The sequence below is a fragment of the Dendropsophus ebraccatus genome, chromosome 4 (assembly GCF_027789765.1).
Source record: "Dendropsophus ebraccatus isolate aDenEbr1 chromosome 4, aDenEbr1.pat, whole genome shotgun sequence".
Lineage (NCBI taxonomy): Eukaryota > Metazoa > Chordata > Amphibia > Anura > Hylidae > Dendropsophus > Dendropsophus ebraccatus.
Genome location: NC_091457.1, coordinates 35,005,419 through 35,032,439, shown reverse-complemented (window position 1 = coordinate 35,032,439; position 27,021 = coordinate 35,005,419). Strand labels below are relative to the sequence as shown.

The 27,021-nt window shown below is 43.6% G+C and overlaps 2 protein-coding genes across 2 annotated transcripts in view; one reads left to right on the top strand and one right to left on the bottom strand.

Moving 5' to 3' along the window:
* The window catches only part of NAALADL1 (N-acetylated alpha-linked acidic dipeptidase like 1), a 38,503-nt gene that overhangs the window by 10,138 nt on the left and 1,344 nt on the right, over positions 1-27,021 (bottom strand). The window contains exons 2-12 of the mRNA XM_069965506.1: positions 21,085-21,257; positions 19,756-19,877; positions 17,371-17,490; positions 16,321-16,510; positions 16,089-16,182; positions 10,568-10,669; positions 9,272-9,357; positions 8,084-8,203; positions 7,701-7,786; positions 6,167-6,230; positions 3,236-3,303 (exon numbers count right to left, since the gene is read on the bottom strand). Coding sequence (XP_069821607.1) covers positions 3,236-3,303; positions 6,167-6,230; positions 7,701-7,786; positions 8,084-8,203; positions 9,272-9,357; positions 10,568-10,669; positions 16,089-16,182; positions 16,321-16,510; positions 17,371-17,490; positions 19,756-19,877; positions 21,085-21,257 — 1,225 coding nt within the window. The remainder of the gene's footprint in view (positions 1-3,235; positions 3,304-6,166; positions 6,231-7,700; positions 7,787-8,083; positions 8,204-9,271; positions 9,358-10,567; positions 10,670-16,088; positions 16,183-16,320; positions 16,511-17,370; positions 17,491-19,755; positions 19,878-21,084; positions 21,258-27,021) is intronic.
* SAC3D1 (SAC3 domain containing 1) overlaps positions 20,343-27,021 on the top strand; it is a 43,385-nt gene continuing 36,706 nt past the window's right edge. Inside the window, exon 1 of the mRNA XM_069965512.1 lies at positions 20,343-20,382. The gene's annotated coding sequence lies outside the window, so the exon portion shown is untranslated. The remainder of the gene's footprint in view (positions 20,383-27,021) is intronic.

Sequence of the window (27,021 nt, the reverse complement as noted above, 5' to 3'; positions counted from 1 at the left end):
CAGACCGCTCAGCCAATCACTGCGGCGTTCCCGGCCAGTGATTGGCTGAGCGGTCTGCCAGCTCAGTCAGGCCGCTCCAGAGCTGATGCTGCATGCGGGACCCGGGGAAGGAAGACGGAGTGCAGGAGAAGCCCTGCAGGTAATGTATGCTGCTCTGCTTGAATCGTCGGTCGCCCCCGCTCACCGCTATTCCACCGCAGCGATGCGCGGGTGGTGAACGATGATTTTAGGTTTAAACCTAAATGAACGATCAGCCGATGACACGATCATCGGCTGATAGGGAATCGGGCCGATTCGGCCGATTATCGCTCCCGTGGAATAGGCCCCTAAGGAAGCAATAGAAACAGCAATGGAGCAGCTATGGTAATAATTTCTTCTGGTCATGGTCAAGGCTCACACGTCATGACTAACTTTCTAACTATATATTATACACATCCTCACCTGGTCACAGTCTGATGGTCGTACCTCATATGGTAGTCTATAACATTACATTTCCAAACCATATTAACTACTTGTTTTATAGTGTGGCCTGTAAGGTTTGATATACAGTGGTACCTTCGTTTAAGAGTAAATTGGATTGAGAGCGTTTTGCCAGAAAGGTTCACAGTTTTTCAAAATTGTAACTTGGTGTAAGAGCATTGCTTTAGTTAAAGAGCTCCCTGTACTGGTTGGGAGGGGCATGGTCTGCATAGCGGGGTCTACAGCACTGTACTCTGACCCAGGAAGTCTCCCTCACCTTCCAAATCATGGCAGATCCACTTCAGGCTGGGGCTTGCATCAGGGGACAGGACTGTGGAGGTAAGCTTCTCATAGCTGTAACCCCTCTCTCCCAGGACAGAGAGTGCTGCTATACTGTGCCATTATATGCCCTGCTCATTCCTTAATGCTCCCTGCAGTTTCTGTCAGCCCTTGTGTTTCCTATCCTCTCCATTCCTGCTATAATGTGCCTCCACTTACACTCAGCTATACAAACGGCTGCTCTAATGTGCCTGCACTCACACTCAGCCATTAACACTGCTGTAGAGAAAAGTTTCACTGTCCTTTAGCACAGCTCTGTGATTCTCACTTCCTGATTGGTCCATGCTGAACATTGCTGTCATGTGACCACACAGACCTCTGACAGCAGCCCTGCTTCTCTAGTCTAGCCTGTTGTACTACACTACTGCATTATGGGGATCTGCAGCTCCATCCTGTACCTAGAAACTGCTGCTGTATTTTCAGGTTTATGCACTTACTATACATTATACTCCATATGCTGATTGATTATAATGTAGAGTAACTCATAAAATCATTATTTTTGGGGTGTGAAACCAATTGTCCGCATATCAGTGATTTCTTATGGGACAATTTGCTTTGGTTTAAGAGTGGATTTGGATTACAAGCACGGTCCCGTAACGAATTATGCTCATAATCCAAGGCACCACTGTACTTATGTATCTGCTGATCAAGAAAAATCCATTGAAACCATATCTTTTTCTTTTTTTTTCAAGATGAGTAACATGTTCTAATCCATGACGGAGAAAGGATTGCAAAGAGTAAAAGATGCTTAAAGGGAATGTGTCACCCAATTTTTTTTTTTACCGATTAGAGTCAGATACTAAAAGTTGTTCTTTTATTCTAATGTACCTTTTTGTACATTGTTGTGGGGGCTGCCATCTTGCCTGAACTGTTTTAACAGTAATTAGTGGCATGCTATACAGCAAGACTCATGGACATAATACCACAATAGACAGTCTGCCCCCTTGAGATGTATGTAAAACAATACTGAGCGTGCTCTGTGACCTTTGAAGAGGTAATTCCACAGGGAGATGCTATTGTCTCCTCTATCTACTGGTGTCATGTGTCGCTGTAATGCTGTACAGATCACTTTACAGCAGTCTCCTCTTATCACTACAGACAAAACAGGAAGTCTCAGCTTAGTTTTGGCCCCAGTGGTGAGAACTGCAAGGATTATTCAGGATTATTTTATAACATGGATAGAAAAATTGAAAATTTGAAAAATGTCAGCAAAAATTCTTTAAAACTATTCTTAATATAAAAACTTTATTTAAACAATCAGTCATTTTCTCATTAAAGCGACTCTGTACCCACAATCTGCCCCCCCCCCAACCCCCCCAAACCACTTGTACCTTCGGATAGCTGCTTTTAATCCAAGATCTGTCCTGGGGTCTGCTCAGCAGGTGATGCAGTTATTTTCCTAAATAACAACTATTAAACTTGCAGTCCGGTGTCAAATTGGCGTGGCCTAGAGTACCCATGCCCTAGGATTGCGACACCCATCTGTCCCTCCTCCCCGCCTTCCATCGTTAGGAATGCCCCTAGAACAATTTCTCTTATTCATCACCTGTGTGAACACTGCACATGAGCTGGATTGTTAAGGCACCTGTGCACTGTTCAGACAAGTGATGAACAGGAAAAATCCTGCCAGGGGCATTCCTAATGATAAAGAGGGCAGGGAGGAGAGATGGAGGGGCGTTTCAATCCTAGGGCATTCATACTCTAGGCCACACCAATTTGACACAGGGCTGCAAGTTTAAAAGTTGCTTTTTAGAGCAATAACCTGCCGAACGGACCACAGGACAGATCTTGTATTTAAAAGCAGCTATCTGATGGTACAAGCAGTATGGAGGCGGCAGATTGTGGGTACACAGTTGCTTTAAGGTGGCCTGACACTGCACTCCAATGACATCTGTCAGTTAGCATCTGGTTATGCTGGTTTGTGATGACAACTACTGTACAGTATATAATAAATGTTCTTTTTTTCCCCCCCAACAATAAGTGTGATGTAATGACACAAACGCACAGCTGCTTCATTACAGTGCTGTGCATATTCATACAGTTTCCCCAATCCCAGCATCATATTGGAGATGCTGCTGTACAGGGGGGTATACCACTACAGGCCTTTCATGTCTGTGTTGTCCTTGAAGCATGGAAAGTCGGAATAAAGCCTAAAGCTATGTTCACACACCCTCAAAATGACGTGTTTTGTTCTGGACAATCGTCATTTAATGGTAGAGCATGAGAATGAACATTATTTAATGTCAAAATATGTCCGCCTGTTGCCGTTAAATGACGTATATAAAAAACATCCCATTGCAACTGTGTGAACATAAACCATGATGGTTACTACAGTCTATCTTCACACATCTGAATATATAAGAGACTTCCAAATATTCTTTTCTGTGCATTTCATGCTAGTTCAACAAATCCTATATTAGATAACCTGTTACTTTACCTGTTTTGCAGCAGTGAAAATAACATTTTGAACGACTGGTGTGGAAGAAGCGCTTAGTGTTGCATTTGCTGTATAGAGAGAGAAATTTTTATAACACTGTCAGTAAAGTGAACTAAAATCCATGTTTTTTCTAATGAATGTTCTTTTAATCTAAAGATCCTCATATAGCACCATAACCTGACAATACAAAGAAGCCTAGTCTTGTAATCCTTCACCTGAGACATTGTAAACCCTTTGCTGGCATATAGTCCTATGGAATATTTCTTTTGTCAAACAACATAGTGTCTCAGGAATAATAGTGAGAAAAAAATAGTTTGGTGTATCACCACCTGTACCTTAGCCCCTCCGGACAGCCGTCCTTTTGTATCTCCAGACTCTTTAAGCGAAAGAAATCCCCGAAGTCTGGTCATCAATCCATAACCTTATTTTATTTAGGGTGCTGGTACAAACAATGCTCACAAGGCTGTTTCATTCACCCAGCGTCCACCTGTTGTCTTGCGGACGTTTCGGAGGATAAGCTCCTCCTTCCTCATGCGCAAGGACGTAACGGGTGGGAGTTCAATATATGAGAAAAAGCATTAACTCTTTATAGCACATAACATTTACCAATTCATTTTTGCAATTCATATACCACTCGCATGATCCTTTCTGAAGGAGAACCATATTTTAATACATTTATAGAAACACTCGAAAGCTGCAAGTTTCATTCAGTCCTTTAGGACTCAATGTCTCAAGCTCTGTGATCCAATACACCTCTCGTTGGAGTAACCGTCTGCGGTTCTCCTCACTGCTGTTACTAACCTCAAGTTGTTCTATAACTTGCCACCTTAAATCACAAATATTGTGTCTATATTCAAAAAAATGGCGTGCGACCGTAGTCTCGCCAAACTCACCCTTTCCTTCATCTTTCTTATCCTTTACAACATTAAATCTTCTGATAGCTGACTTATGTTCGTTTAAACGAACCTTGATCTGTCTGCTAGTTTGACCAATATACCCCATGCCACAAGGGCATTTAAGTAGGTAGATCACATTGGTATCATTGCATGTATGAAAACCTTTAATTACGTATTTTTTACCTTGCGTGGGGTGAGAAAACTCGCCACCTTTTATTATGCTATTACAATGTTGGCACTTCATACATGCAAAGGTACCCTTCCTGGCAGCCGCCATGAATGTCTGTCTACCTGATATCACTTCTGACTAGTTTATTCGCCAAGGATTTATTTTTCCTATAGCCAAAAATGGGTTTCTCTCTGAATAGTGACCCATACTTCGGATCACTGCTCAGTAAACCCCAATGCTTTAACACTGATTGTCTGATAAGTCTGGAATGTCTATCGTAGGTCATACTGTACATCATCTTAATTTCCCTTCTCTCTTTCTTTTTCTTTCTTTTACGTACCTCACTTCTACTCATCTGTCCAACCTCCCTACACGTCTTCTCAAGTTCATGTTTTTATAACCCCTCTCTATAAATTTTCTAGTTAACTTTCTTGCATTTTTATTATATTCTCCTAAGGAGCTAGAAATCCTCCTAGCCCTAACATATTGAGATTTAGGCAAACTTTTGAACACATGTGGAGCATGTTGACTAGTTCTGTGTAGCATGTTATTTTTATCAGTTGGTTTAGAGTAGAGTGTGGTCTCAAATTTCTCATCTTTCTTTCTAACCTCAACATCAAGGAAGTGAATAACATCCTTATCATACTCCAATGAAAACTTAATCGATGGATGACATGAATTAATACCATTCACAAACTCCTGTAACTTTTGTTCACTCTCTGTCCACAACAGGCAGACATCGTCCACATAGCGCATCCATGTGGACGACTCCGGCAGGTTGTGCACTACGAATGATTCTTCAAAATTATGCATAAAAATATTTGCAAGGCTAGGAGCCACCGATGAGCCCATGGAAACTCCATGCCGTTGCAAAAAATATTCATCGTCAAATCTGAAATAATTTTTGGATAGAACGAGATCCAAAAGTCCCAACAAAAAACCAATCATTTTGTTATCCAATGTTGCATTCTTGCAAAGCTGCTCTCTGACACACGCCATACCCTCATCTTGTGGAATGTTGGTGTACAAGCTCTGCAGAAAGGATCATGCGAGTGGTATATGAATTGCAAAAATGAATTGGTAAATGTTATGTGCTATAAAGAGTTAATGCTTTTTCTCATATATTGAACTCCCACCCGTTACGTCCTTGCGCATGAGGAAGGAGGAGCTTATCCTCCGAAACGTCCGCAAGACAACAGGTGGACGCTGAGTGAATGAAACAGCCTTGTGAGCATTGTTTGTACCAGCACCCTAAATAAAATAAGGTTATGGATTGATGACCAGACTTCGGGGATTTCTTTCGCTTAAAGAGTCCGGAGATACAAAAGGACGGCTGTCCGGAGGGGCTAAGGTACAGGTGGTGATACACCAAACTATTTTTTTCTCACTATTATTCCTGAGATGTTGAATGTGTGGGACGGAGTGGAGGTCCCGGAAGTGAGAATTTATTGGAAACGTATATAGTGCGTTTTTTTCTGTTTTCTATACGAAACAACATAGTGTGCCATATACAGTACATTTTCCCTATTGGTGACATGCCACTATATGGGCATACCTTGCAACCTTCTGTTGGGGGTATACATCGGGAAAGCATACCTCTGATGGAAGGTAAAAAATATTTTTTTTATTGGGAAGGAAGAAGTCAGGTGACCACAATTTCACTGCAGAACACTTCTTTGTCTAGGGTTAGACAAAGTTCTGTCCTGCCGCGAAACTGAGGTCACCCGACTTCTTCCCCCCCGATCCTTGTATGTTTAATAAAGCCGGATGAATAAACGCCAAGTTGGTGAGTGCCATCTTTCATTTTTATTGTTGCAATATATCAACAATTTAACAATGTATAACTTTTACTTTATTGGACCTTACCAAACACAGAAATGTCCACATTGATATATGCCGCAGTCCTGTCTCTTAGTTTACTGTAATAGTCCTATATGGGAAAGGAAGAGAGAGAAACTGTAAGGGCTAGTTCACACTAAATCAGGCGGAAATCCGCAGAACTCTCTGCGGCGGAATCCAGCCTGCCTCAGTGTGCCATAGCCTGTGTATCGGAGGGCTTGCGCGCCTCCACTGCCGCCACTCTCCGCTCAAAGAATTGACATGTCAATTCTTCAAGCAGAGAGCGGTGGCAGCGGAGGCACGTCTGCCCTGCCATAGACAGGCTATGGCACCCTGAAACAGGCGCGGATTTCTGCCTGATTTACTGTGAACAGACCTTTAGTACAGAAAATGTAACAAAGTATAGCAGCTAGGCTTTCCTTCACCTACAGGAAAGATTAAAGCGAATCTAGCCCTGACCTTGCACATATGAAGTTTCTAGTATGTTTAGATTGGCACTGCGGCGCTGAATCCAGGGATGTCCCGCTTTTGAAAGCTCAAGATTTGGTTCCTAAAATATGCCTGAAATTCTCTAAATGCTAAGGACCTTGTCTGGTTCACCGGAGGTGGTCCCAGTTCCCCCAGTGCACCTCTTACCTTTCCCGCTTATGACACCGCCTAATGCAGTGCTTCTCAATTCCAGTCCTAAGGCCTCACCAACAGGTCATGTTCCATACAAAGAACAGCTGTAATAATACCTGATGCACTGAGTATAATTATATCACCTGTGAAATACTAAAGGGGTTATCCAGTGCTTCAAAAACATGGCCTCTTTCTTCCAGAAACAGCACCTCTCTTGTCTCCTGCTTGAGCGGGGGATTTGCTGCACAGTTCCATTTAAGTGAATGGAGCTTAATTGCAAACCGCACCTGAACTGGAGACAAGAGTCGTGTTGTCTCTAAAAGAAAGTGGCCATGTTTTTGTAGCACTGGATTACCCCTTTAGTATTTCACAGGTGATATAATTATACTCAGTGCATCAGGTATTATCACAGCTGCTCTTTGTATGGGATAGCCTCAAAACATGACCTGTTGGTGAGGCCTGAGGACTGGAATTGAGAAGCACTGGTCTAATGAATATGCAAGGTAGAATCAGTGACGTCACTTCCAGCATCTTGTAGAGAAAGAATCAAGCTAATTGCTTCTTTTTTATGAAACTACCTTTACAAAGCATAACATCTGCACGGCCTGAGATACTGTGCAGGCCAAGAAGCAATACAAACGCATTCTTGGCACAGTGTAGAGAACCCTAAATAGTAAAATGGAACATTTGTAAAAACATCTCACATTTTTTTTGAAAAAGTTGAAAACTTGAATTTAACAATAGATCATTTCATAATTTTGCAGACTTGACCACTAATAGCTAGGTAAAAAGTCAGCCAAATTGGATAGAAAAATCGAACATGTTGGATTTCAACTGCCTGATCCTTTTTTTAGCACTAAGTAGATAATGTAGACTGATCCTTTGTATGTAATATAGTCTTAATGGACTTTACTATTACTACCAGGTAGAATGATTTTACCTCTGCAAATTCTGTCGATCCAATTAAACCGAATTCCTCTGCTCCCCAGCTTCCAAAAATGATGGTTCGACGTGGACGCCATTTGCCTATTAACAATCAATAACTTGACATAAGAGGATGATTTAGGAACTTATGAGCACTTATCAGCCATGCTAGACCTGGTAATAACCAGATACCAGATCATACATGTTCCCTCAATGTCCACATAACATCATGAAATTCTTGGTTATCGTACATTATAAATCTCAATTATCAGATTATACTTACATGAACAACCAATAAGCAATGGCAAGTTATCTGCAGCAATATATAGCTCTAGGTACTGGTAAGCATGAAGGAGGTATACAACAATGAAGGATTACAGGATGTAAGAGGTCATGTACCTGCTTTGACTTTGGTCCCAAGAATCCTCGTAATCTCCAGCATGACTGCGGTACCACTGCTGGGATCTATTGCTCCATGGACCCAGCTGTCTCTGTGATTGCCATATAATATATACCTATCTGGAAGCGTACAAAATATTTATAAAAAGACATGAGCTACAGTGACAATCAGAGATCTCTTCAGTTTTACATAAATTATTGGTATTGTATCTGCAGCATTTGCTTGCCAAAGCCCAGAGAAGAAAATCTGCACCGAATCTTGCAGATTTTGGTGCGAATTAAGTGAAAATTATGTTTAAAATCTGTACAGTAGGCCCCACCCCCTCCATGACATATAGGCTCCGCCCCTCAATGGCCATTGGAATGAGCCGTCCTATAGGAGGTGGAGCTTAGACCTCTAGGCCGGGCCATTCAAATGGCCATGGAGGGGGGCCTATGCAACAATGATGTTACATAGGGGCGGCGTCTACAGCGCCAATGTGGGTGGGACCAAGTGGCACTGTGGCCGTGAAGCCCCGCCCCGGTGGCTCAATCCAAATGATAAAAAGCATTTTTCACTGGACCAAGCACCAAGAAATCTAATATAAAGTAAGGTATCAAAACTGCAGAATTTAGGCTCGTTTAGAAAGCGGGTGACAGTATCACTTTAAATTGGGGTCAACATCTTGTTGCCAGGGACCTATCACTAATAAGTGTACCTGATCTTCGCTCCTGTTACTATACCTAATCCTGGTAGCGTACCCATTTGCAGCCACTGTTATTTTATGTGAAATTTGAAAAATTTTCTGCCCATTTTTTGGTCCAAAATTTTTTCCCCCGATTTTCCCCTCTAAAACCTGGATGCGTCTTATCATCAGATGCGCCTTATATAGCGAAAAATAGGTGAAGTCTCTGATGATATATCTGCCTTAGTAGACGTGAGCTCAATACATCAGCTATGTAGTCCATGTAAAATGTACTCTAAGGCCCAAATTTATCAAAGGATCTCTGACAACCCACAGCAACCAATCACAGCTCGTCTTTCATTTAACAAGAGGTGAAAGCTGAGCTGTAATTGGTTGCTATGGACAGTTTACACCAGTGTATAGTCTAAGTTCTAAGAAGTAACATATACTCCAGCCTTGTGGTTCCACAGCTCCTCTTAAATATATATAAATAGCTACATAAATATATATGTTTTTTTCTTACCAGGCTCCACGCTTCCTCTAATAATGCCCATCACATTTGCTGAAGATTTAACTTCTGCATAATTATATACATTGACCTCGACATCACTGATGGAAGAAGGATGGATTTAAATCACATACTGTATATATATATATATATATATATATATATATATATATATATATATGTCCAAATATGGGTTCACATGTTAACTACCAATTGCACCAATCTAATTGAAAATAAGGGAATCATTGTCATCAAAAGTAAAAAGAAACAAAAATATTCTTCACCCTAATTTATTTCTGAAACAGGAAAATTAAATTACAATCCTATTTGGGGAAAGGGATTGCAAGGTCATAATCTCTAAACAGCACTGTGGCATATATCAACACTATATGGCTAGGTTCACACAGAGTCTTTTTTTCTGTCATGTGACCATCTTTGACATCTTTTTGGATGTCCATCGTTTTGAGGCCAAATAACTGCCATTATTTTGAAATGACCTCCATGATTTAAAAATAACGGCTGTTATTTCGCCTTAAAGGGAACCAATCACGCCGAAAATCCATCTTAAGATAAGGAAACGTGCTGGCACATCACCCAGCACGCTTCCTAAACATCCCCCTGTAGCCTCCGTGCCCCCCTCCATCAGTCAGTAATCTTACGTTGAAGAAGTCCTGCGCTGTATGTAAATTTCTGGCAAGTAGTCACGGTGGGCGGATTTAGTCAAGGTGGGCAGAATCAGTCACAGGTCCTGGGCGTCTGCAATAGCTGTAATCACGCCCAGAGGGGCGTGCTTGAGGTCTGCCTTCCATCCACGTGACCCGGAGGAAATTGGCGACGCTGCGTGCGGATGACGTCAGCACGCCACCAACGTGAAACGCAAGCCGCCGGGTCACGTGGATGGAAGGCAGACCTCAAGCACGCCCCTCTGGGCGTGATTACAGCTATTACAGACGCCCAGGACCTGTGACTGATTCTGCCCACCTTGACTAAATCCGCCCACCTTGACTACTTGCCAGAAATTTACATACAGTGTGGGACTTCTTCAAAGTAAGATTACTGACTGATGGAGGGGGGCACGGAGGTTACAGGGGGATGTTTAGGAAACGTGCTGGGTGATGTGCCAGCATGTTTCCTCATCTTAAGATGGATTTTCGGCGTGATTGGTTCCCTTTAAAATGACGGACGTCCAAAAAGACAGCCGTCAAATAACCAAAAAATGACGGTGTGTGAAACTAGCCTACAAGTGACAGAAATAAAAACATAGTAGCTAAGTATAAAGTATGAGAATGAAGAGAGCAAAGAAAATCTTACCTGCCACTATACGGTCCAGCTGTGCGAAAGCCAGGCCCTGTGTTGTATGTACATGCCAAGCTGCCTTGCCAAGAAGCCTCAGCTGCTGTACCAGCCAGTTGACTGAGAGAGTAGGAATGACACATACATTAGAAACTAGTAAATAGTGAAAAATAGTGAATAGGAACTACAGAACATCTGTTCACATCACATTTTGGGGCTCTGTCGTGGCATCGCAACTAGAGATGAGCAAACCGGGTTCGGGTTCGAGTCGATCCAAACCCGAACGTTCGGTATTTGATTAGCGGGGGCTGCTGAACTTGGATAAAACTCTAAGGTTGTCTGGAAAACATAGATACAGCCAATGACTATATTCATGATTTCCACATAGCCTTAGGGCTTTATCCAACTTCAGCAGCCACCGCTAATCAAATGCCGAGAGTTCGGGTTCGGATCGACTAGAGCATGCTCCAGGTTCGCTCATCTTTAATCACAACGTATACCACAACCCTAGACTTTAACAGACTCAACATAGGCTACTAGAGAATATATTTGGTCTCTTTTGCGAATGTATATGTTGGTCTACTGGACATAAACATAGAAAAGGTAGTATATTTTACAATTATTGATAATGAGTATACATAACTGAAGAAATTCTAAGTGCATTCCTGTGGGTGACATGTACTCTAATTCAGGGCTGTAGCTAAAAGAGGGTGCAGATATAGTAGTTCTATCTGGTACCCGAGGGGGGGGGGGGCAATATTGTTATTATTAATAGAACATGGGGCTTCATAAATATTAGTCATCGGGCCTTAAATGGTCACTGTTGTTTTAAACATAAAATTGCGGGCAGGTGTTTTTTCTGTGTAAATACCAGTGTACCTACTGCTGTATGTAGCCAGTGCTGCCTCCTGAATGTAATCTACCCTTCCTTGCTCTAGTCTGCAGGTGTGTTCACATAATTAACATCATTAGAAGCAGCAACAGTTCCTCTTCCTCTCTGCAGTGATACTGTTTCTTTACTTTCTGCTCATATAGTACTTTGCAAACCAAGTGCATCATTAACCCCTTCTAAATATCTTGTAGTATACTGATCCACTTTATCCACTGTCATAGCAGGAGGGGCAAGTGCCATGATGCAATGCTGTCCTTTGATTAGTACTTCTGACAAACTGAAATGGAGCACAGCGCGGGGGGGTTGGCATATTTCCATGTGGACAAAGCATGGGGGGATTATTACAATGGGGGGAGCGCATGGGGGGATTATTATAATGGTGGAGAACAGGGGGGATTATTACTATGGGGGAGCACAGGGTGGATTATTACTATGGGGGAGCACAGGGGGATTATTACTATGGGGGGAGCACAGGGGGATTATTAGTATAGGGGGGAGCACAGGGGGATCATTACTATGGAGGGAGCACAGGGGGGATTATGAGTATGGGGGGCACAGAGGGGATTATTACTATGAGGGTGCCGCACAGGGGGGATTATTACTATGGCAGGGAGCACAGGGGTGATTATTAGTATAGGGGGGGCACAGGGGGATTATTACAATGGGAAGGAGCACAGGAGGGATTATTACTATGGGGGAGCAGAGCACAGGGGGATTATTACTATGGGGACTGCACAGGGGCATTATTAATATGGGGGAGCACAGAGGGGATTATTACTATGGGGTTGAACACAGGGGGGATTACTACTATGGGGGAGCACAGGGGCATTATTACTATGGAGGAGCACAGGGGGATATTACTATGGGGGAGCACAGGGGGGTATTACTATGGAGACTGCACAGGGGGGATTATTACTATGGGGGGAGCACAGGGGGGATATTACTATGGACACTGCACAAGTGGGATTATATTTTGGGAACAGCACAAGGGGGATTATTACTCTGGGGAAAGCAAAGGGGATTATTACTATGAGGGGGAGCAGAGGGGCATTATTATTATATGGGGGTACAGCAGGAGACATTATTACTATATGGGGGTACAGCAGGAGACATTATTACTATATGGGGGCACAGCAGGGGATCCTACATACAGGGGGCAACCCACATACCTACTGAATTTACTGCACATGACAATGGAAGTTGTTGTAAAAGTGCGGAGCCGAAGATGTTTGTCTGGCAGGTTCACAAGAGATGAATTGTAGCTGGAAGAAATCATCATGGAGGCCTGGGCCAGATGGAGAGGAAAAGGAAAGTGACGCTTCAGATCATAGACGACGTCACCTGTGAGTCACTGAATGACTTTTTTTGACGCCCGTTATTTTGAATCTAAAATAACGGATTTTTTAGCTGTCTTGCCTCCCCTTAGTGCAATAACTGGTGTTTGTACATTATTCTAGTTTGGGATTACTAATTGCTCTTTGGGTGTTGCCTAATTGAAAAGTTAAAAATGGAGAAAGAATGGTAGAAAAAGAAAAACTGTGTGTGAACAACTAATAAAAGACGTCCGCTGTTTGCAAAAAACGTCCGAAAATAATGATCATGTTCATTATTTTGACGTCCGCGGTAAAAACGTCCGTTATTTAATGCATTGTGCGCATTGGACGTCCGCCTTCCCATTGACTTCAATGCAATGGCATTGCAGTCAGTTAAATCGCGGCAAAAACGCCCATTTTTTTAAATATGAAAATCGGCCGCCTTTTCATTAATTTTGACGTTGTGTGAACCTAGCCTAATAGCGGTAAAAGAGTGAAAATCATTGTTACCAGGCTTCTAAAAAACTTTTGAAAGTAAAGGTATGGTAGGTAGGGGACACTACTGTAGACTGTTGTCAGAGCTAACTAATAAATCTATGGGACTAATGGATATTAGTGACAACGTGATAGTGACAACGTAAAAAGAACTCCACTAAACTGACGTGCTGCTTGGCAGAGCAGACCTGATGTCAATATTTTACATATCACGGCTTATCGAACCTCTCTTTGATGTCCATTTACTCCAACACAGCATATAGACAAGGGTTGTCCTTATCTAACAATTCACTTTAAGGGTGCGTTCACACCTACAGGATCCGCAGCAGATTTGCAGCAGATCCGCAGCAGATTTGATGCTGTGTTCAGTTATTTAAATAAAATCTGCTGCGGATCCGGTAAGTGTGAACGTACCCTAAATAGCTCTTCAATTTAATGATTATTCACACAGCAATCCATGTCTCTGCTTACTGGATCCCTGTCAGTATTATCTAGATCAGGGGTGGGGAACCTCCGGCCCGCGGGCCGCATCCGGCCCCTGACACCTCCGGATGCGGCCCGCGGCACCCCTGTGACATGCGCTGGACCTGGACCTGGATAGCGTGGGAGAGGAGGAAAGGTGAGTGGGATGTTTATTTTTTTTTTATTTGGGGCAGGCACTGGGGATTAAGTAGGCCACCAGGGACATGACTGGGGGGGGATGGGGGGTTAAGAAGGCCAACAGGGACCTGACTGGGGGGTTAAGAAGGCCAACAGGGACCTGACTGGGGGGTTAAGAAGGCCACCGGGAACCTGACTGGGGGGTTAAGAAGGCCACCAGGGACCTGACTGGGAGGTTAAGAAGGCCACCAGGGACCTGACTGGGAGGTTAAGAAGGCCATCAGGGACCTGACTGGGGGGTTAACTAGGCCACCAGGGACATGACTGAGGGGGTTAAGAAGGCCACCAGGGACATGACTGAGGGGGTTAAGAAGGCCACCAGGGACATGACTGGGGGGTTAACTAGGCCACCAGGGACATGACTGGGGGGTTAACTAGGCCACCAGGGACATGACTGGGGGGTTAACTAGGCCACCAGGGACATGACTGAGGGGGTTAAGAAGGCCACCAGGGACATGACTGAGGGGCTTAACTAGGCTACCAGGGACATGACTGGGGGGTTAACTATGCTACCAGGGACATGACTGGGGGGTTAATTAGGCTACCAGGGACATGACGGGGGGCTGACTAGGCTACCAGGGACATGACTGGGGGGTTAACTAGGCTACCAGGGACATGACTGGGGGGTTAACTAGGCTACCAGGGACATGACTGGGGGGTTAACTAGGCTACCAGGGACATGACTGGGGGGTTAACTAGGCTACCAGGGACATGACGGGGGGCTGACTAGGCTACCAGGGACATGACTGGGGGTTAACTATGCTACCAGGGACATGACTGGGGGGTTAACTAGGCTACCAGGGACATGACGGGGGGGCTGACTAGGGCCTAGGCTACCAGGGACATGAATGGGGGGTTATCTAGGCTACCAGGGACATGACTGAGGGGCTAAACTAGGCTACCACGGACATCACAGAGGGGCTTAACTAGGCTACCAGGGACATGACTGGGGGTATTAACTAGGCTAGCAGGGACATAACTGGGGGGATTAACTAGGCTAGCAGGGACATGACTGGGGGGATTAACTAGGCCTACCAAAGGCATCATTGGGTGTGGGGGGGGGGGGGGTAATTAGGCTACCAGGGACATGACTGGGGGGTTAAGAAGGCCACCAGGGACCTGACTGGGAGGTTAAGAAGGCCACCAGGGACCTGACTGGGGGGTTAACTAGGCCACCAGGGACATGACTGAGGGGGTTAAGAAGGCCACCAGGGACATGACTGAGTGGGTTAAGAAGGCCACCAGGGACATGACTGGGGGGTTAACTAGGCCACCAGAGACATGACTGAGGGGTTAACTAGGCCACCAGGGACATGACTGGGGGGTTAACTAGGCCACCAGGGACATGACTGGGGGGTTAACTAGGCCACAGGGACATGACTGAGGGGTTAACTAGGCCACCAGGGACATGACTGAGGGGGTTAAGAAGGCCACCAGGGACATGACTGAGGGGCTTAACTAGGCTACCAGGGACATGACTGGGGGGTTAACTAGGCTACCAGGGACATGACGGGGGGCTGACTAGGCTACCAGGGACATGACTGGGGGGTTAACTATGCTACCAGGGACATGACTGGGGAGTTAACTAGGCTACCAGGGACATGACGGGGGGGCTGACTAGGCTACCAGGGACATGACTGGGGGGTTATCTAGGCTACCAGGGACATGACTGAGGGGCTAAACTAGGCTACCACGGACATCACAGAGGGGCTTAACTAGGCTACCAGGGACATGACTGGGGGGATTAACTAGGCCTACCAGAGGCATCATTGGGTGTGTGTGTGTGGGGGGGGGGTAATTAGGCTACCAGGGACATGACTGGGGGGTTAACTCAGGCTACAGGGTATCACTAAGGATTCACATCAGGTACAAGGGGCATCACAGAGGGTTAACTACAATAGCAGGGGCATTAGGGGAACAATAACTTTGCCTTGCCCCGGGTGCTGCAAACCCACGCTACCCTGCTGCGCACGGTATGCGGCCCTCGAATGATTTTATAAATGCCCGACCGACCCTCGACATGGAAAAGGTTCCCCACCCCTGATCTAGATAGAGATGCAATTGGGCACTGAAAAGGAAAAACTTCAGCACTGACTAAAGGTATGTTTTAAAGTGGCACCAAGAGAGAAGTGTTATTTTAAGCCCGACAACAGCTCTATAATTATTTGACACCTCTTACCAAATAAGCTTTTCGGCATCCCCAAATCCTATGGGTTGAGTTGGGATTGGAGGAAGTCCTTTGATGTCATTCTCATTTATTCTGTAGGTAAAACCTTGGAAAACATTTTCACAGTTAATGCAATGAAGAAATAGCAAAACTAGGAAGAATAGTCACACAGGGAATAATAATAATAAAAAGGAAAGTAAGCATTGAGATGAATGTCACATACAGGAATAAGACTTCTACCTACTCTTGGCAGGATAATATGGTGTGCGGAGATCTCCAAAGTTTTCAACATAGGATCCTCGCTCTACGCCAGATCTGGGCATGTACCATGAATTAGGATATGCCTGAGATGCATCAGCAAGACCATCATTAATGTCTCTGGGGTCTGTATACACAATGACGCCAATAACTCCAAATTTGGCAGCATTTATTGCCTAAGTAATAAGGAAACTGTTAGAACTTGTTTCTTGGACGTTCACATCAATAGTACAAGTCAATATAAGAATATATAATATTCGAAATAAAATGCATTTTTTCCACTTATCAGGCTTCTTTGCTCTTTTTCCAATTGCTCCTAAACCCATCGTTTTACATAAAAAAAAACTTATTTAGGCTATGTTCACACTATATAAAAACAATGGCCATATTTATAATAACAGCCGTTATTTGCACAACAATGGCCATTGTTATGAAATATGGCCGTTGTTTTTCTACATAGTGTGAACCTATCCCGAGGGTGCTGTTACATGTAGTACTAGTGTTTATAATTTTGATGATTGGAAATAGGACCTGGACTGGCTTTATACATTGGCAGGTTCAGGTCCCACCTGCAATTATCCGTATCACAAATTTTAGTAAACATTGATACTCATTGAATATAGCAGCAGAATTTTCTATTAATGTAAAATATCAATATATGTTGTTAATAGGAAAGAAGGAGAAAGAGATTTTATGCTTGGAAGCAAGTGTAAAGATCTAGCATTATAAAAATGACATTGAGATCTATATTCTATTATTAATGAAAATGAATACTTTGGTGGCCCATCAGCAGAATACAGGCTGCCAGCAATGTACGGTAGATTAAGACCATTGCAAAACCCATCACCATAGGCAGCCTGTATCAGTCCATTAGAACAATCAACTACACCATAAATTACTAATGGGTTTGCAGTTCGTTAAACTAAAATTCCCAAAAGTCATACACTAGTCTATGAATATATTTTAGCAATAAAAACATCCTTGTTTCCTATATGAAGAATTTCCCACCATGGAATAAAATATTGAGTTAATTTACCTTAGTAGCTCTGCCAGCTCCTCCATAGCGCACAATAGCAATGGTGCCTTTTAGATCAATGGTTTTATTAAGGGTTTCAAAGTCACTCAGTTTACCCTGATTGGCGTACACCAGTTTTCCCTGTGAGACAAGGTAATAATAAGACGTGTTGACCTGGTGTTGTCTACTATAAAAAAGATGTCACTCAACCTTAAACTGAGATCTTGCTATTTGACAAAAAGAAAGGCATACACAACTGTGGCCACAATAATTTACTTACAGTTTTAGGCTATGTTCACACTGCGTATGAATCCGTCCGTAGTGCGAACCGCAAATATACGCACGTAGTTTTGAGGTTGATGCGTTCGCTTGAAAGTATACGATAAATGCCCGCACAGTGCACACTACGTATGAGCTTACGGTCGGATCGTATACGGCGCCGTGAAAAATGAACAAGACCATTGTTTGAGGACGGAAATGTTGAAACTCACGGCCGTGGATTTCCATGCGGTCCCGTACGGAGTACTTATTTCAGCCTAATTGAACTTGATTTTTCGATCCAAAAGATTCTGTGTGGTTTACGGGGCTGGGCAAAGATTTCCAAGTAAATGACCTGCCTCAGATCGCTTCGAAACAAGCTAGGGAAGCATAACTGTACTATGGGCGTATGTTCGCGGTTCGTACGCATACGGCCGCATGTTGATTTTTCCCACGCCCGTAGTTTCAGCCGCACATGTACGCCGGTGTACGATCTGTACGATCTACGGACGGATTCATACGCAGTGTGAACATAGCCTAAAGGAAATGTCTCATTAGAAAATGACCTAGTGTTTAAATCAGGCTATGTTAACCCTTTTACGACCATGGTTCATTGATTTCTCAATGCCCAAGTCATTTTTGGACTTCAGCAGCAGAGGAGAGAAGGGAGGGGGCAGAGCGCACGGCCGCGTGCCCTGCCTTCCATCCCTCCCCCCGGCGCATGCCCTGCCTTCCCTCCCTCCCCCCCGCCGGCCTTAGGCTCCGGGTTTCCATGGTTACCATTGGGGCTCTGCGATCACTTCGCAGAGCCCTGATGGACACCGGACAGAGAATTCTCCCTCCGCAGAGGGAGAATTCTCTGTCTAGAGCCCTATAGATGCTGCGGTCGTGCTGACCGCAGTATCTGTAGGGTTAACTCTCAGCACTGGAGTGCGGCTTCAGTGCTGAAAGTTGCGGTGGGTCCCCGGCGTTAATTTACTGTGCAGTGGCGGGGGGGGGGGCTGTTAAACATATTTTTAAAGAATTTTTGGTGATGTTTTCTCTAATTTTTCATTTTATTGTCTATATTTTTTAATAGTTCTGAAACTGTGTAGTTTCCATTCTGGCCACTAGGCCTAAAACTAAGCTGAGGCTTCCTGTTCTGTATACATTATTTCCCAGCAATGCCCTCCTTATCAACACAGTGACAGGTGACATCAGAATATAGATAACATAGCTGCTGCTCACTGAACATGCTCAGAAGCCTTTCTTATTCATCTGAATCGGAAAGGTCCTGTCTATTGTGTACTTTGATCAATGGAACTTGCGGTTAAGCATATCTCTAAATGCTGTTAAAATATCTCAGGCCCCCTCTTCTCCTCCTCCCTCCCACTTCTCGCCCTTCCCCTCAAGCTCCCCCCATTTTCCACTCTTTTCAATAGGATCTTAAACTCTAAAAACTAGGTGGGGTAATATCATAGTGGAGGATAAATACTCCGTAAAGTGTTAGACATTATGAACACAAATTTATTTGTTCTTAGTTTAGTTTTTCCCTGCTTATCTTGGTTTTGTCCCTGCTATTAATAGAGAATTAAAAAAAAAACTCAAGTAAGATAGAAGCCCCCATAACAATGTATAAAAATTAAATAAAAAAAATTACAATCAGATTTGAAAAAAGAACATGCTTCAGTACCTGACTGAATCTAGGTGATACATTCCCTTTAAGCATTAAGATACTTTACACAGCACTGTGTAATATGGTAATGTTATAATTATTATTATTTAGTAATAATTTATTTTGAATGCATTATACCTTTAGCTTCCATAACTACCATGCCAATATTACCGCTTTCATCAATGGCTGCACCATTATACTGCTCTTACTGTAAAAAAACTCTTTCAGTACGAACGGCCTTCCCTCTCCCTGGGTAGTCTGGTGTCGCTAAGTCTGGGTTCACACACTAAAATGAAAGCATGAATCGGCTGTGCAACAGGGGGAAAAAAAACGTTTTTTTTTCTTTGGAAGTCTATGGAAAAGCGTCCATCATTGTTCACACTGTATGAAAAACTGTCCATAATTTTATTTTGCAGACTTTTTTTGTTTTCATGTTATAGTGTGTGCGCCCAGCCGCCAGTCATGTATAAGTGTTGAAAATCTCTGTGGCATACCTTTGGATTTCCACTGGGAGCGTATGCAGCATATGGCTTAACAACTTCCGGGTCACTTTGATCAGTAGTTAGGAAATCTTCAGTGAGTGCAGTCTTAAATTGTTCTATACCACTTGCCGATACTAATGTGTAAACAGAAGAAAAATATCTGATTACTGAAAAGTAACTATACTCCATATAAGTCCTGAAATCCAATTGTACCTCTGTGCTTTCCATTCCGGAAGGCTGACTAAGAATCAAGAAGTAATATAAATGGTTCCAGCATCCACCAGTAGCTAACTACTGTATCAGTACTGTCCCACCAAAGGTGGCTCCCTAAGTTCTTATCCCACCCCGGTAAAGTAAGTCTCTCAGGTGTCACACCAAGTGATTTTAGCTGCAATCTCCTATGCAGCCACTAGGTGTCTCTCTCCCTCTGTGCACAGCTGCAGTGTGTGCCTTTTCTCTACACTTCTACCCTCTCTACTCTCTACACTTCCTCTCACACCTCCCTATATAGGAAAAGAGTTTCCTGTCGGGGGCAGTTCAGTTCGGTTCAGTTCAGGGGTCAGGAGAGTCCAGTTTTAGGGCAGGGCAGTCAAGGCTGTGTAGGCAGAAGCTGGTCAGATTTCCAAGACATATCTAAACGTGAGTATGAGGATTTTTTCACCAACTATAACATCTTCAACACACCCTCCGGCAGAGTACTGTTACTATTTAGACAAGGGCTCCTATCCAGCTCCTACACTACCCTTGCACTCAAGGTTCTTCTTTTACTAACTTCTACCTCAAGTGTCTCTCTATAGAGTATTGTTATATTTTTGCACTAGCACCTATGAGCGGTATTGTTACCCTATTTTGTATTGCACTGAAGCTGTTCCAAGTAAATTTAAAATACTGGTTAATTTGGGACCCAGGTCATCACTTATGCCCACCTACACCTGGACCTTACACCAGTACTACCAAGGTCTGGTGCTTGTGTGTCCAAAATGGGTATTACCACTCCTGGCCACCATGACAAGTTGCCCCCCAAAACACCAGAGCCCACCAGCCGGTGCAACACCAACATCCAGTGCCCTGGGCCACGGCATATCTCTATGTTTCAATGACAAATTTTAAGTGACTCTGTTACCCCCTGACCACCATCTGACAGGTACACGTTAGGATTCAGTAAAGACAGTGTATAATTTGTCATAATTTAATTGGCTGTGGCTTTATATATGACTAATTCAGTGTGTATGTCTTATATGATATAAATATTTAATAATTATATCATTTCCATTAGCTCTAGCAGTATCACCTGGCAAAACATACTTTTCTGCTATTGTGTGCCAAGTTCTTTTTACATACCCACTCGGACATTGTTGGGGCTTTCTGCTTTTGGGAATGAGAGATAGACATCATATCTCTCCTCCTTAGCGTCATCAAGCCCAGTTTTTGGGTCTTTCCATTGATCGAGGATCAGCTTCACTGTAGCTTCATCGCCCTTAGTTGTGGCCATGTGAGGATTCTGACTAAGTTTCCTGTGCAGAAGGAAGAGATTGGGTTTGTTACATTGATGGGTCACACGGAGAAATGGCTGACTATAAAAAGTCTCACAACAGAAAAACAGGGATCACACAGGGTTAACCCCTTCGGGACCAGGCTAATTTTCGTTTTTGCGTTTTCGTTTTTTCCTCCTTGTGCTTAAAAGGCCATAGCACTTGCATTTTTACACCTACAGACCCACATTAGCCCTCATTTTTTGCGTCACTAATTGTACTTTGCAATGACAGGCTGAATTTTTGCATAAAGTACACTACGAAACCAGAAAAAAATTCAAAGTGTGGTGAAATTGAAAAAAAAAACAAACGCATTTCTTTTATTTGGGGGGAATGTGTTTTTACGCCATTCGCCCTGGGGTAAAACTGACTTGTTATGCATGTTCCTCAAGTCGTTACGATTAAAACGATATATAACATGTATAACTTATATTGTATCTAATGGCCTGTAAAAAATTCAAACCATTGTTAACAAATATACGTTCCTTAAAATTGCTCCATTCCCAGGCTTATAACGCTATTATCCTTTGGTCTATGGGGCTGGGTGAAGTGTCATTTTTTGCGCCATGATGTGTTCTTTCTATCGATACCTTGATTGCGCATATACAACTTTTTGATCGCTTTTTATAAAAAATTTTTCTGGATTTGATGAAACCAAAAATGCGCAATTTTGCACTTTGGGATTTTTTTGCGCTTACGGCATTTACCGTGCGAGATAAGGAATGTGATTAATTAATAGTTCGGGGGATTACGCACGCGGCGATAGCAAACATGTTTATTTATTTATTTACTTTTATTTAAAACCTGGGAAAAGGGGGGTGATTCAGACTTTTATTAGGGGAGGGGGCTTTTTACTAATGACAACACTTTTTTTTTTTTTTTTTTTTTTACACACATATACTAGAAGCCCTCCTGGGGGACTTCTAGTATATACACTGTATAGATATACAGCAAAGATCAATGAGATCAGCAGCCGAAAACAAACGACTGCCGAGCCGGGGACGGCGCCATCTTGGAGCGGTCCCCGGCCGGCTTCAGTAACGGAGATCGCTCCTCCGGGACGTTGTCTCGTTGATCTCCGCCACTAGACACCAGGGAAATGCTGTATCCGGTAATCGGATGCAGCTGTTATGTTTGACAGCGGCATCTGATTACTGTATTATACCGGCGGTCCCGGGCTACAAGCGGCACCCAGGACCGTCGCGGTTCAGAGCGGGGTCGCCGTGCGGCCCCGCTCTGAACGCCCGCACCTGCGTGAGAACGTACAGTTACGTCCTCGTGCGGGAAGGGGTTAATCTAATAAAGCCACAATCATGCAGGTTTTATTATTTTTTTTAATGATCAGTGACAGCCCCCTGGGGGACTTCTAGTATATACACTTTGATCTCTCATTGAGACCTTTGCTGTATAGATATACAGCAAAGATCAATGAGATCGGCACTCGTTTGCTTTCGGCTGCTGCAGCCGAAAACAAACGAGTGCCGAGCCGGGGACGGCGCGCCATCTTGGAGCGGTCCCCGGCCGGCTTCAGTAACGGAGAATGCTCCTCCGGGACAACGTCCCGGAGGAGTGATCTCCGCCACTAGACACCAGGGAAATGCTGTATCCGGTAATCGGATGCAGCTGTCATGTTTGACAGCGGCATCTGATTACTGTATTAGCGGGCACGGAGATCGGACCGTGCCCGCTAATACCAGCGGTCCCGGGCTACAAGCGGCACCCAGGACCGCCGCGGTTCAGAGCGGGGTCGCCGCGTGGCCCCGCTCTGAACGCCCGCACCTGCGTGAGAATGTACAGTTACGTCCTCGTGCGGGAAAGGGTTAATCTAATAAAGCCACAATCATGCAGGTTTTATAATTTTTTTTAATGATCAGTGACAGCCCCCTGGGGGACTTCTAGTATATACACTTTGATCTCTCATTGAGACCTTTGCTGTATAGATATACAGCAAAGATCAATGAGATCGGCACTCGTTTGCTTTCGGCTGCTGCAGCCGAAAACAAACGAGTGCCGAGCCGGGGACGGCGCGCCATCTTGGAGCGATCCCCGGCCGGCTTCAGTAACGGAGAATGCTCCTCCGGGACAACGTCTCCGATCTCCGCCACTAGACACCAGGGAAATGCTGTATCCGGTAATCGGATGCAGCTGTCATGTTTGACAGCTGCATCTGATTACTGTATTAGCGGGCATGGCGATCAGACCGTGCCCGCTAATACCGGCAGTCCCGGGCTACAAGCGGCACCCGGGACCGCCGCGGTTCAGAGCGGGGTCGCCGCGTGGCCCCGATCTGAACGCCCGCACCTGCGTGAGAACGTACAGTTACGTCCTCGGGAAACCGGGAAAGGGTTAATGTAATAAAGCCACAATCATGCAGGTTTTATTATTTTTTTTAATGATCAGTAAACTGTGTAAAAGTGTCACTGTGGTATTTTTTTTTTGCAGAAATAAATACTCCAGGCAATTTTAAGAACTTTTGTAATTGGGATTATTAGACAAATATGCCATTATCTGCAATCAAAAAGACTTTTCTCAGGTTCCCCCCCCCCCCTTCTCTCTCTCATTCAATGCTCATTATCAGAAAATCTTGACTCTTTTACATCAGTCGGCCCCTGTCTGTTGTATGGAGAGGGGTGAGGAGGGAGATTTGTCGCTAGCAGACAGCACAGAACAAAGGATTACACAGCGGGAGCTGTGTGAAAGCTGTAATCAGAGGTCAGAAAGGTCAGTGCTGACTTTAGAGGAGATAGCCGGTTGATGTAGCTGTAAACTCTTTGTTGTCCTGTTTTGGTGCCTCATCTCCCTCCACTCCTCCCCTCTCCATTAGAGAGCCATGAAGAAAGGGGAGAGAGCTTCAAACTGTTTTTTTCATAATAAAAATGCATTTTTCGGCTAATAAACCCCCATTACAAAGTTTCTTAAAATCGCCTGGACTACTGTACTGATTTCTGCAAAAAATTTTAAATCAACAGTGACACTTTAACCCTGTGAGAACCAGGCCCAAAGTGACCCAGTGGACCGTGCAAATGTAGATTTTTGTGTTTTTTCGTTTTTCCCTCCTCCCCTTCTAAGAGCTCTAGCACTTTCAGTTTTCTATCTACAGGGCCATGTAGGGGCTTGTTTTTTTACAGGAATAGTTGTTCTTTGTAATGGCGTCTTTCATTCTACCATAACATGTATGATGGAACCCCAAAATTATTGTTTATGAAGATATAAATTGGTGAAATCGTAAAAAAAGAATGCAATATGGTAACCTTTGGGGGGTTCCTGTGTCTACATAATGCACTATATGGTAAAAGCCACATGATACCGTTATTCTATAGGTCAGTCTGAACACAACCATATGCAGGTTACACAGATTCTCTAATGTTATATATATTTTTTTAATGAAATCCTTTTTTTTGGCAATTAATTATTAATAAAATGGGCCTATTGTGACACTTATAACGGTTTTATTTTTTCACCTACAGGGCTGTATGGGGTGTCATTTTTTTCCGCCATGATCTCTAGTTTTTATTAATACCATACGTGTGAAGATCGGACGTTTTGATCACTTTTTATGAATTTTTTTATATATAATGTAACATAAAATTGGTAATCCTGGCACTTTTTTCCCTCTTTTCATGTACGCCGTTCGCCGTTCGCAATGACGCTTGTTATATTTTAATAGATCGGACAATTCTGCACGCTACGGTATATTATATGTTCGTTTATTTTTTTTATTTTTGTATGTTTTATTCATATTTAATGGGAACGAGGTGATTTAAACTTTTATTGGGGGAGGGGCTTTGGAGTTGTGTAATAATGATTAAAAAAAAAAAAATTTATACACATTTTATGTCCCCGTGGGGGACTTTTACATAAATTAATTTGATTTCATACACTGATCATTGATATGCCATAGGCATAGCATTGATCAGTATGATAGGCAATCTGCTCATTGAGCCTGCCTGTGCAGGCTCAGTGAGCAGATCGCCGATCGGTCCGCACGCAATCGCTGCAGCCTGTCATTAACCGTGAGGTGCCGGCTGCTCACTGCAGCCGGCCCCCACCTCCTATGAAGCGCGCTCCGCTCCAGAGTGAGCTTCATAGCAAAGGACGTACCGGTACGCCCAGGGTCGTCTGGGCACAGACTTCCAGTGCGTACCGGTACGTCCTTGGTCGTCTAGGGGTTAATGTTGCAATGTTCCTAAACTTTTCAACATAAATAAGGAGACTATTTACAGTGATTCTGTCAGCTGCAACTCAGGTTCCAAACTGCCACCACTATTAAAGTCCCCATACACTTTTTACTCTTGTCGGCCCTACTCAGCGCTCACAGGTAGAAGTTGTATGAGGCTCTCCCAACCATCCACTGACAGAGGATGTCAATGGAGACAGAGGTCAGGCGTGATGGAAAATCACTGCCTGACCCTGTTGTTCTCAGAGGAATAGGCTGCAAGCAGAGCTGTCTGGCTGTGGCTTACCCCTCCCCACAGAGAACACAGGAACGTTGGGCAGTATATGGGGAGGACAAAAAGAGCATGGTAGAGATAACTGACGGACAAACAATCATGTGGCCTTCAGTTATTGAGGGTGTATAGGACCTTTAGATAGCTAAATTATAAACTGGCTGAAGAAAACAATATTTCTGTCTTGGCTTACATCCCCCATCATGTTCTATGGCTTCTAATTAGAGTCAAACACTGACTTGAAGTGTAAGCTTTGCAATTCTGATTTTGCAGATTTGTAGAAAAATTTTTACAAAAATAATTGAGTTGTGTGCTTAGTGGAATGCAGGCATGCCATTGGTTAAATTGGGTGTGGCTGTCTATTTTATAAATAACAATACAAACTTAAATAAAATGTGGCTGTATATACAATAACTTAAGGTCCTTTTTTAACATATACTGTACAGTGCTGTGAAATCCACTGAATTTAAGAAATACCTTTTATATTAAAGGTGTTATCCTCTTCATTCTCCGATACTCTAATTCCTTCCTCTGGTGATAACGTACAAAACGAGAGGGGGACAGGTGCATGTTCGGGGCATCGCATGCACCAAGCAGCATCAGGGAGCATCCACAACATGCTACCGTCTCCTTCTCGTCTTGGAATTTATCAGCAGAGATGGTCAGAGGGAGAAAGTGGACCACTGGAGAGCAGAATAGGTAGGATGTTTTTGGTTTTTTTTTGCTGTTCGCATGACCCCTTTAAAAATATTTGGTGTCATAGTAATATATCAGGGGATTTGATTGGTGAAGGACTGGATGCTGAGGCCCTACCAATCAACAAAACAAAGGAGCAGACTTTTTCTTGTTTTAGTGTTGATTTACTATTATATAATCTGCATCTTAAAATTTTACTGCCTTTTTAGGTCTTTGCTTCACCTTGATTTTTGAATGATTTTTTTTCTATTGACTGACAGCAAATATCCACAAGAGTGTGTATATCTTAAGGCCAGTTTTACATGAATGTATTACATCTGCATTTTTGCATCCGTATTACAGAACGTAGCCCTAGCTCGACTGATGACCCAAAATGACAGCTGTCAGTACCAATCAGTATCAGAAATATGGTCAGGCCGGGACTTGTGTCCATAATATGATCACAAAAATGGATTTACACAGGCTTAGGCTATGTGTACACTATTTATCTACCACAAGGTGCCCTAGATAATCCGTCCTATACGCAAAAAACGCAATTTAGCATAAAGAAAAAGGAATCCACGCAGGGGATCCCAAAAAAGTTTTGCTGGACAATAAATAAT